This window comes from Perca flavescens, chromosome 16 (genome assembly GCF_004354835.1).
Source record: "Perca flavescens isolate YP-PL-M2 chromosome 16, PFLA_1.0, whole genome shotgun sequence".
Lineage (NCBI taxonomy): Eukaryota > Metazoa > Chordata > Actinopteri > Perciformes > Percidae > Perca > Perca flavescens.
The window spans coordinates 7,247,775-7,260,113 of NC_041346.1; the positions used below are offsets into that span (position 1 = coordinate 7,247,775).

Genomic DNA, 12,339 nt, shown 5'->3' on the forward strand with positions numbered 1-12,339 from the left:
AATCATAACAAGAGTTATCTCAAGACACTTTACAGATAGAGTAGGTCTAGACCACACTATAATTTACAAATACCCAACAATTTCATACAAAAAACTTCCTTTTAGGCAGAAACCTCGGACAGACCCAGGCTCTTTGTGGACGGCATCTGTTACTGCCGGTTTGGACAAAGACACTGATAGAGATATACAGATATAGAGAAATGTGATAGTTATAGCAGTTGGAATGATGAACAGTGGCAGTTATAGTAACAATAAAGATAGTGAACTATGACTAGAAATAATAGTTGTAGCGGTTCAGGGCGTAGCGGGGCGTTGCTGGGCGTCGAGCGGTACCACGGCGGCAGCTCCGACCTTCGATTTAGGTGCCACCCCAATCCAAGGAAAACTGCGAGGCGAGAAGACATAAGGACTCTGGGGAATAAGCTCCCCGGAGATAAGTTTGTAACAAGCATTTCTTGGGACATGAATGGACGCAGATGGAAAGAGAGAGGAGATCAGTAACAGATGGGACTAAATGTCCCTTATCTTGTTCACAGATAATTCTTTCTTTAGAGGTTTGGATAGAAATTGTTGAAGCGCAAGAAACCCCAAATGAGTGTCGTTGAATAGACAGAACTAGAGGACAGTGTAGTTTTTCTGTTCAATTTAAATATATAGTGCCACATAATGGTTTTTTTTGTCAGTTCCTCTGTTTTTGTGTTGTGTTGCTCTACACTCTTGCTCTCAAACAGGTCAAACAGAAGAGCACACCATGGGCTGCCTGGGCAGAGAGACCACCTGGACCATCATCCTCTACACAGAACACAGCAGTGTAACCCGATGCCACAACAACAGGATGACTCAGAAATATGAAGGTTTGTTACTAAATCTGCCAGGAGGCACACATTCTTTATTCCAACACTGTTCATTGCTTACTGACTGTGAAAATATGCTATTTACAGCATGTTCATTCCCTATACATTTCTTTGATCCAGGCTCGTACGTTCAGTCAGCAGAAAAATCTTTCTCCATGGTGAAAGGAGGTCGAGTCCGAGAGGCAGCAGCTCTGGCCTGGGAGAGGCAGGGCCCCGCTCCGGACCGAACATCTTACAAGAACTGGGCCAAGTCTGTTCTCGAGAACCCCGCTGTGGTCGAATCCCAGGTTAAATCAAACACTGATGAAATGACTTCAATATTGAAGAAAATTTTAAAAATAAATCAACGATATAAATTTACAAAAAGCTGATGTATAGTTTGTGTGGGTCTAGGTCCTCTCCATCATAGATCTGGTTCAGGGAATCCCCTGTGCTGTCACAAAGAGGAGACACCTGAGGAAGGCCCTGCTGCAATACCTGGACGAGTTCGATAGCTGCAAGTGCGCTCCTTGCCCCAACAACGCCAGGCCCGTTCTCTCCGGCACAGAGTGCAAGTGTGTTTGCCAAACTGGCACATTTGGCACTAACTGTGAGAGACGAGCTCCCGACTTCACTTCAGGTACAGCAGGACTGCTGCTTAAGTCGTGAGAACAAAGAGTGATGAATGAGAAATGTTTACCATGTTCACCATCTAAGTTTAGCATGTTAGCATTTGCTAACATTTGCTAATTAGCACCAAAAACAAAGTACATCTGATGGGAATGGCATTAGTTTTGCAGGTATTTTTCATAAACCAAAGAGTGGACAAAGGTGATATTTTGACCTGATGATAGTGCTAGATGAAAGGCCAAGTAACCCCCTAATACATTTTCATTCATCCTGAGGGGGGACATGCATTTCTCTATCATATTGCATGGAAATCAGCCAAAAGTTGTTAAGACATTTCCCTCTGGACCAATCTAGAGGACTCAAAAGACCGATCAGTCCGACAGACCATCGCTATCCATAGAGCCGTGCTTCTGCCCATTGATGGCACTGATTGTATCAAACTACATTTTAATCTTTGTGATTGGATCTGTTAGGGCGAGTGGCAGGTAGAGGACCCAAAGGCAGAGAGCAGGCAGGCAGGCGGGAGAAAGTTTGATGTGAAGATTTATTCCAAACACAAAAGTCCAGGGTACAAACCAGCAGGAATCCAAAACAGCGAATAAGCGAGTAAAAACTGAGGTAGTCCAAAAATGCGAAAGGGAAAACAGAGCTAGATAACAAAACCAGAGCACAGAGACCGCAGGGAGAACTAACACAAAACTCAGAGATAGGAGACTAAAAAACCAGGAACACTAAAGGCCGGGACACATCAAGCCGATCATCGGCCGTGGGACAGTCTGGCGAGGTCAGTGACTCAAATCGGTTCGGTGTGTCCCGTGTCGTTATCCGTCTGGGGGGCTGTCGGCGTTCATTTTGGCCGACCTGACATGTTCGGTCGGCGGCACGGCCGTCGGTACTCACCCGGAAATGGCGAGCGGAATGAGGTGACTACAGTCTCTCAAAATCGGCTGAAAATCTTTTAAATTGACCTTTGTTGAGCTGAAATGAAGACAGATTCAGCAACTGCATGGCCTATTTCTCGCTTAAAATGTTTTCAGAAACAAGTTTCAGTGAACTATTTTAGTACAATATGAGATCGTATTCTGAACGGCCGCCATGACAGTCCAGGTCTGAATATCCAGAGAAAACGAACCCATGTGACCTGTTCGTCCAATCAGCTGCCAGTTTTCATTTCTTGGGCAACATTACAGATTAGCGCCGCCTGCTGTTATGGAGGCGTATTACGTCTCGTCTCCTCGTCTTTTTCATGTGTCCCCGAGGCAGTTTTTTGGACCTCGGGGACGCGACTGATCATATCGACGGGGTTTTCTGTCAACGGTCGGCTGTCGGCTGTATGTGTCTACACCATAAGACTAACACTCACAATGATCTGACACTGGACAGGGGGAAGACAAAGACTAAATACAGAGGCTAATGAGATAACACAAGACAGGTGACACAAGGGCTGGGAAACAGGTGAAATATATTAGACAGGACAAAATACAACACAGAAAACAGACTACCAAAATAATAAAAAACACCATAACCATATCAGGATCTTTCTTACTGAACATTGGGAGTTGTAGTTGACATCTCTCTTTCAGTTTTTACGTCCACAGGCTTGTACGTTTGTCAAAGAACTAGACACTTCTGATGAGGTTGTTCATCTTTTCTACTGAGGATTCAATCTGGAGAGTTTTATGTCTATTCAAGCCTGAGTGCTACAACTGTCAGTCACGACTATTGCCTACACAGATAAGGACTTTTACTGCAGAACCAGGGGTGCCTGAAATAACTCCTTCAACTTTACAACTCTAATGAGCAACAAACCAGTTTGCCATGTCAGTGTTGCTTTCGGTGCACTAGCCTTGGCACATTTCATGGATAATTTTGTACATTGCACCCATCAACACCTGCCTATGCACTTTTCAATTCAATTCAATTTTATTTATAGTATCAAATCATAACAAGTGTTATCTCGAGACACTTTACAGATAGAGTAGGTCTAGACTAGTGGTTCCAAACCTGGGGTCTGAGCACTCCTCAGGGAGGCAGCAAAGATCACAGGGGGTGCGCAAACCTTTATCTGGTTTGAGGTAAAAAAAAATATATATATATTTGCCCATGTTAAACAAATTTTGATAATACACTAGAATATATAATGTATACAAAAGTCTGTATAAATACTATATATTTTTGTTCTCGCTTAAAATTGTAGGCAGGCTACTTAGTAGGCCAAACCTCCAGGACCTCTTAACCTGGGACCCTTGCTGTCATCAGGTCAGCTGCTAGCTTCCATCATCCTCGTTTTTCGTCACTATTTTATGAATGAAACATGTCGCAGAAACGTAAAAGTGCTGATGACTCCTCTGTATCAAAAAAGAAAGTAAGGCTCTCTTGAGATAAACTTCGGTTTCGGGGGGGCTCAGCTTTTCTAAGACATAAGTAGGGTGGCGCTAAGGAAAAAAGGTTGGGAACCACTGGTCTAGACCACACTCTATAATTTACAAAGCCCCAACAATTCTAGTAATTTCCCCACTTTTGTTATGGCTTAGGTTGGCAATGTTGGTTTGTCCTTCCATGTGTTTGCCCAATACTTTGGTTCAGAGCAAGATATCTTTAATTTGCTGTGTCCATATTATTAATTATATATTTTAACTCCTGACCTGAAATCAAACTTTATCAAGCTGATTGTACAGAATTTGACTAATAACTCATGTTTCCTAGACGATGAATCATTAAAACCCAATGACCTTACTTCAAGTATTTCCCTTTAGGATAAAATTCAAATTAGTAGCTCCACTACTGGTTGAAATATATTCCAACACTTTTGTACTGTAGGACTTGCACACAACCTGCAACCTGTATGTGGTATGTGCTAGCAATGCTAGACTTTTAACCTAAGATGTAATTCCATACTACAGTACAGTAGTGATTCTAACCAGGATTGGTTGTGTTCACTCTGCAAATGTGGTTTGGCGTGTAATATCCACAGAGGCGGTAGATGGTTACTGGAGCTGCTGGGGGCCATGGAGTGGCTGTGGAGCCTCAATGAAGAGACATCGGACGAGGCGATGCAATAACCCTGCCCCCCTCAGAGGAGGCCAACCCTGCAAGGGTCCTGAGAGACATGAGAATCCATGTCACATCTCCATCTTTCAAACGTAGGATGATCTGTTTCAAACCGTCACGAAAAGTCGAGTTTTAGACACTTGTCATTAGGGCTGTGACGATAACCGCATCACCGCAATACCAGCGGTGACGTGCCACACACTTTTTTTTTTTTTACTTTTTGCTGACGAAGGTTACAGGAGAACACATGTCGTGTGATATTAAATATTATGAAAGCAACAATCATTGTTTAGTTATCCTCATCGACAGTGTATAGGAGCCACATAGTGTATGTTGTTTATGGTCTCATTTATATTATTTATTGATTATTGTGTTGTGCACTTGTATTGTAGGTGGTGGGCGTTTTCAACACTGCAATCTTTTTATACCGTCTATGACTGCAACATATGTTGTATGGTTAAAGCCGATGCTTTTTCGGGGGTAACGCTATTCACTCTACTGGCAGTATTGACAACAGATAAAGCCACCGTGTCTTGAGAAGCTTGTCGTTTTATTGTTCACGTTTAACTCACTTTACATCATCTTTGTTATGTCTTTTTCCTCTCACTTTTCCTCATAGCTGCACTTGTACACTACTCTCCGTTACCGCTCGCTCTCCTTGCGCGACCACACGAGCACTGACATCACACAATTAAGGCACCCTGCTATTCTTGCTCTGACTTACGCTACTCTCTTAAGGGGGTTGCGGTTAACCGCCATACCGCGGTGATACGTTGCTTCTTCACCGCGGTAAGAAAAAAACTATACCGTCACAGCCCTACTTGTCATGCCTTTATTAATTTGCCTCAAATTAAAACATGGTTTTTCCTCATGTAATTTTTTTACATTCTCCTGTTTATGCTGATATTACAGACATTTAAGCTCAAATTTACAAAATGTGTAGGTTGTATTTTGTCTTCACACATGTATTGAACTTTGGATTTACTGTATATTCTGGTCATGTTTTTGTTTCCAGACAGGAGACTTGCGACAATGACGACGACTTCACTACAGGCTGGCAGGACGAGCTGCCTCCTGGTGTGCAGGGCTGCCTGAGGCCACAGAGTCCCGCCAACAGCTTCCTCAGGGTAAACACTAAGCTTCTGGCCTGCCGTTAGTGATTGATATGTACAGCAATCGAGAAACAGAGAGACTGTGGTTTATTGCTTATCATGCTAATAAAGGTGGCAGCTAACTGACCAAAATAGTGAGAAACTTCAAGAGACAATCTTGCGATGGAATCACACCAGCCGTGGTGCCAAATCGGGCTAGGGGCATACCCCCTAACTTTCGGTACCATTGCCCAGACCACACCCATCTTCAAATCCAGCCTTCATTTAGTTTCACAACTGCACGGTTGCAAAAATAGTTTTACCTCGGTATGAGTTTGCAGTGAGCCCCTTTTTTTAAAAACACATTTTAGTGAATGAAATTATTAATCATTTAATACAAAAAATTATGCATTTTAAAAACTGATTGAAGTTCAATACTAAATTGTTGCATAGCCTCATTAATTTAAAGAAATTTAAGCAGCGTGAAAACCTAAAAATGAAATGAAATCCAACCCACAACTCCTGTGTGGTGGTGGTTGTGTCACCTTCCACACTCCACATCTCATAACATATAAAAAAATGAATTATGATCTCTTCATTATGCCTCAGTAAGTCAAAAACAACAATCAACCAGAAATAACGATATGTATCTGAAAATGATGAAGTATCACTTTGTATCTCCCAATTATGAATTATCACTTACTGTATCAGAAATATGTCACAGCTATGACAATAGAGAGCTATTATCATGTAATACTATCTCATAGAAAAGCATATACTGTGCAGAACAAGGAAAGGAAGGAACAAATGGAAAAAGGTAGAGTTGTAGAAGAGGGAAGGGAGCATAACGTAGTAGTATTATGAAAACTAAAGAAAGATGCCAAGGAGGGTTTATATTTGTATCCATCTTGTTCCTAACTGGTATTCTTGGTATTTCTGACAGAAAGCAAAGCAGTATTATAACTTTGGTGAGGACGACGCGTTCCAGTGCTACACTGGATTTGACCTGGAGGGTTTTCAGTATATCAACTGTCTTCCTGATGGGACGTGGAGTCCACCAAAAGGAAAATGCACCAGTAAGTTTGTTTTCTCACCAGACAAGTGAACAGTGATCCGGGAACTCTGGTAATTCTGTAACCACGTCTCTGCAAATTCTTTTAACGCCATTCTCTATAAACACAAATGTATTTCTGCACCTGATATCTACGCGAGATTAAAATCTGTCTTCTTTTGTTTGTTTTTAGGGAATGTGTGCCTTCCTCCTGAGATCCCTGATGGCATGATGCTGTTTCCCAACAAAGTCGAGTACAGGGTGGGGGAATCCGTGCGTTTGAGCTGTGACGAGCCGGACCTGCGGCCGCTGCCGCGAGCCTTCTACAAATGCAGCAGCGGTTCCACCTGGCAGCCTCCATTAACGGCTGACCTACGCTGCACTAATGGTACAGTAGATGACTTATTCATGAGAAATTAGTTAAAACTTCCACATCTACTACTTTTAATGCAGGCGTGTCACAGTCGAGTTAGTCTCGCATTGCCAGACATTCCTCCACAGATCTGGTCTATTAATATAACTTATTTAAAGCTTTTTGCAACACGAATAATTTTACAAATCAACATGTCTCTTATCAGCATAGTCAAATAATCACTGATCTCATTGTCCTTCTCAATCATAGATGATGAATGACACAGCTACATTTCGTCCTACTTTTATATATAAAAGTGACAGAAAGCTGTGTATAGAATAAAGAAAGACAGCTAGAGAGAGGTTCAAACACTTCTTTCTTCTTTCTCACCTTCACACAGCTGACCAGTCAAGGTGCAGTCTCACATTGCCAGATCTTTCTCCACAGCGCTGCGGTGGAAATTCTGGCTAGTCCACACAACATTCCTGGAAAAAAAAAAAAAAGTGCTCTGGTTTATTGGCATTTCTTTAAACCAATCACAATCATCTTTGGCAGCGCTAAGCACTAGACGCAATAATGGTGCCTCTGCAAAATAGCCTCTGGAAGGAACTTGTTTTGGTGGAACATGTGTACGTTGGGAGGCGAGCTCTGGAATTAAAATTGGTTCATTGTGTGATGGAGAATTTTACTAAAAAAAAAAATATATATATATATATATATATATATACACTACCGTTCAAATGAACAATTTAAGTTAAAAAAGAAATCATGGAATCAATTTATAAACCAAAATATATTCAATTTTTTGACTCATCAAAGTAGCCCCCTTTGGCAGATAGAACAGCTGAACACACTAGTGGCATTCTTTCTACAATGGAAATCAAATATTCTTCAGAAAGTTCTTCCCAACTCTGTTGCAGAAGTTCCTATAAATGTGTGGCACTTGTAGGTTGCTTTGCTTTCACTTTTCTGTCCAGTTCATCCCAAACCAGCTCATTGGGGATTAAGTCTCAAAAAATCACCCATCCTGGATCCAGCCAAACAGCCCCAGACCATCATGCTTCCTTCTCCATGTTTGACAGTTGATGTCACACACTGAGGAACAATCCTTTCGCCTACTCCACGGCGTACAAAAATCCTGCATGACGAACCGAAGATTTCAAATTTTGATTCATCAGTCCATAGCACCTTCTTCCAGTCTTCAGTAGTCCATTGGCAGTGTTTCTTGGCCCAGGCAAGCCTCGTTTTCTTATTCTAACGTCTTAGCAATGGCTTTCTTGCTGCAACTCGACCTATCAAACCTGCAGCTCGAAGTCTTCTCTTTCCAGTTGAAACTGAGACTTGCTTATTACGACCACTATTAAGCTGTGCTTGAAGCTGCTGTCCTGTGAGCCGCCTATCACGCAAACTGTTGACTCTCAGAAACTTGTCTTCTGATTCTGTTGTGGCTTTGGGTCTGCCAGACCTCTTCCTGTCAGAGTTTCCCCCAGTTTCTAAGTGCCTTTTGATGGTGAAGAATACTGTACTCACTGACACCTTGACTTTCTTCACAATTTCTCTGTAGGAAAGACCAACATTCTTAAGTGTTATGATGGTCTGTCTCTCTTCCATTGTAAATTGCCTTTTTCACGCCATTTTTATAGCAACACACTACTTTTTGCAGTACAATACTGTTCAAATAATGCTCACGAGGGTACGGTACCACAGTGTGTCCTACCAATACTTTTATACAAACAGAGGGGGTTGTAAGTAATCCCTGAAATGTACATTATTTTTCAGTTTTGGGTAACCCTACTGTTTTTTTTTTAACCTCAGGCCGTTCACCACTTACCTTTGAACCATTTCAATCTATTCATTGGACTTGAACTGGTAAAATTTGAATAAAAAAAAAAAAAAATTGGGGTGTTCTAAAACTTTTGACCGGTAGTATATATATATATATATATATATATATATATATATATATATATATATATATATAAAATTTCATTGTCGGTTCTAGCTTGGAGGATGTTTCCCAAATCAGTTTAGAATGCCAACACAAAGAAAGCGGAAGGTGAGGGACATCCGGCAGAAAATAAGGGACATACAGCGGCACCAGAACAATCCTGTAATTGAAAGGTCGTTGATATAGACTAGTCACGGTGCAAAGTTGGTGTAAATGTCGGAACTTCCATTTGAGAAAGTTAAACAATCTGCCGTACAAACTATTCCGATGTTCACACTTTTGATAAAGTGCAGCCGCTTCCCCTTAGCTTTTCTATTGGAATACATCCAGGACTGTCCCCCACAACGTAAATGAGACCGCTTATGTTTTATATATTTAAAAAAAACTGTATGAAAGAAATGAAAAAGGTGTCTCTTGTTGTTTCTGTGCATGTCCTGTGTGTAGAGGTACCGTTTGTTCCTGAGAGTCAGTGCGGTCCAGGAGAGATACGACAGGGCTCTAAATGTGTCTGTATTCAACGGGAGAGCTGCCTGTAAGTTTTTCTAAACTATTTCACTGTTTTTTTTTTAAATCTTTTTCTTCATATCTTATGAGCATGTCATTGTTTTTATTATTTGAAGTTAGTCTTATGCAAAGCACTTTCAGGTAGATACAAAATGTTTTTATGATTTATGAAATCAAACAATTGTGGGTGTTGAAACAACTATCTGTCAGATGTTATTGATTATACCATGGTTTGGGTGAATACTTAATTCTGATTGGCTGCAGGGTGTCCTGCACACACACACACAGACACAGTAAATAAGGCCCTCCTGTAAGGCCTCTCTATTGGCTGAGCAAACTCAATCCCCCAAATGACTTGATGTGATAGGTCGAGTCAGTCAAAACGCCCCAATCAAAGATGGAACCCAGCTAACGCGATTTAGTAATAATAACAATCTAAATATCTTACTTACAAATTGAGTGTAGTCCTTTAGTGCCTCATCCTCTGGACACCCCAGGATGGCGCTAATACACAAGCTAAAAGAACTAAGTTACACTGCCCCTCTGAACTTTGTTTCAAATTTAGCGATTATCACACATCCCATCCCATGGTTTGGTGACAGGGGCATGGCTTGATAGCTAGCTTGTCTTGTTCTTAAACATACTGTCAAATTGTATTTGTTTGTCAACCGTATGCAATGTAATTGACTTTGAATCTTGCTAGCATAACGTTAGCTTTCTGGCTCGTTACTTACCTGAGCCAAAGGGTTCTGAGCTGAGCGGACTAGAAATATCTCCCGTTGCCAAGAGTCACCCCATCGTATCTAAGGTCCATCCTATTTACTGGAGCAGTGAACAACGTTTCCATTGGAAAAGAACGTCATGGGATGTGAAAGATTGTTCCAGGTATTAGCCAAACCATTGAGTGTAATCAGGGACACAGAGTTATTGTTTGAAAAAAACTAGATTTTGAAAAAAACACACCAAAAAATAAATTAATGATCCTAAAATAAAACATTGGCAAAAAAAAGCATGGTATATGTAAGGTTAATGCCCTTCGAGGTGTCCATTATCATCAGGTAATTAAGTCATCCATTAATTCCTGATAACGGACACCTCATTGGGCACTGACTCTCACATATATGAGGAAATTAATATGTGAAAGCTAAGTGTAATACATTAATCTTTACCAGCATCTGACTGTGTGTGTGTGTGTGTGTGTGTGTGTGTGTGTGTGTGTGTGTGTGTGTGTGTGTGTGTGTGTGTGTGTGTGTGTGTGTGTGTGTGCGTGCGTGCGTGTAGTTCACAACCAGAGAGTCTCTGCATCCTGAACTTGGACATCGGCGTCACCGTGCCAATGTCCCTGTGCTCCTTCCATGCTGGTCGTTGCCATGGTGATCCGCTCTTCTTTGTTAACGAAGGCGCGTGTGACACGGCTGATTTGGCCAAACTGGAGTGGGCCATGTTCAGAGCCAACATGTCCTCTAAGAGCTCTGTTCAGCAGAACTGTGATATCAACACGTGTTATGAATGGGAGACCTGCTCTGGTGAGTTTGTCTGACATGAAACCGTTTTTATTTTTTTTACATTCAGTTCATGGTTGGATTCAAAAAGAGTTTAAGCAGACCTTGAGTTTAACCATACTATCTAAATCATGCAAAAAGCCAGGGGCGGAGTCAGACATTGGAAAAATTCCGGTCTCAGCCCAAACCTATGGCTTGTCCGGAGTCATGCTCTATTTACAGCAGCTATATGCACTATTTTTCCATCCATTTGATAATAGAATGCCTAAAAATCTATACATCATTTGGGAAAAAACATGAAAGTTGCCAAGGAAAAGAAATAAAGAACCTGTAGAGCCTACATCCTGTTTGGTATCTAATTGTTCTCCAACTGTCTTCATCATTCTGAAACCAGAACACAACAAATGTTGAGGAAGACTCATTTTCACTCCTGCTACCAAAAAAGAGGCAACAAATTGTCTGATGTTACTGTTTAAGTTTCATAACATAGGAAGTGTAGGAATTTGGCATAAACAGTATACCGGTAATTAATCTTGAAACCTTATTTTTATTAAAGTTCACAGAATGAATGGCGATATTTCCCCAGTAATAGAACTTGGGGCTGGCTGCATTGATTTTGGCGGTCCAGTCAGAGAGACTGAGGGGAAATGCCACAACCCCCCCTCCACCTTGCCCCCCCTCCCCCTCTCTTCCTCAATAGTTACAGACACAGAAATGGCACATCCTAAGGAAAGCTCATTGAGGGACTGGCTCTAGTGGCTGTAATTCTGCACTAAGGCTGAATTTCGGGAAAGAGACTTCAGATACAGTATTAGGGGACCACTAAGGTCTATATAAAAGAGACTTCAGATACAGTATTAGGGGACCACTGAGGCCTATATAAAAGAGACTTCAGATACAGTATTAGGGGACCACTAAGGCCTATATAAAAGAGACTTCAGATACAGTATTAGGGGACCACTAAGGCCTATATAAAAGAGACTTCAGATACAGTATTAGGGGACCACTAAGGCCTATATAAAAGAGACTTCAGATACAGTATTAGGGGACCACTAAGGCCTATATAAAAGAGACTTCAGATACAGTATTAGGGGACCACTAAGGTCTATATAAAAGAGACTTCAGATGCAGTATTAGGGGACCACTAAGGTCTATATAAAAGAGACTTCAGATACAGTATTAGGGGACCACTAAGGTCTATATAAAAGAGACTTCAGATACAGTATTAGGGGACCACTAAGGTCTATATAAAAGAGACTTCAGATACAGTATTAGGGGACCACTAAGGTCTATATAAAAGAGACTTCAGATACAGTATTAGGGGACCACTAAGGCCTATATAAAAGCATCCAAAGAGCAGCATGTCATTGGACCTTT

The 12,339-nt window shown here is 41.3% G+C and overlaps 1 protein-coding gene across 2 annotated transcripts in view; it reads left to right on the plus strand.

Moving 5' to 3' along the window:
• The window catches only part of c6.2 (complement component 6, duplicate 2), a 46,810-nt gene that overhangs the window by 33,091 nt on the left and 1,380 nt on the right, over positions 1 to 12,339 (plus strand). For both annotated transcript variants that reach the window (XM_028601606.1, XM_028601604.1), the window contains 9 exons: positions 732 to 854; positions 975 to 1,141; positions 1,248 to 1,473; positions 4,438 to 4,606; positions 5,530 to 5,641; positions 6,549 to 6,681; positions 6,850 to 7,044; positions 9,401 to 9,488; positions 10,742 to 10,986. In XM_028601606.1, coding sequence (XP_028457407.1) covers positions 732 to 854; positions 975 to 1,141; positions 1,248 to 1,473; positions 4,438 to 4,606; positions 5,530 to 5,641; positions 6,549 to 6,681; positions 6,850 to 7,044; positions 9,401 to 9,488; positions 10,742 to 10,986 — 1,458 coding nt within the window. The remainder of the gene's footprint in view (positions 1 to 731; positions 855 to 974; positions 1,142 to 1,247; positions 1,474 to 4,437; positions 4,607 to 5,529; positions 5,642 to 6,548; positions 6,682 to 6,849; positions 7,045 to 9,400; positions 9,489 to 10,741; positions 10,987 to 12,339) is intronic.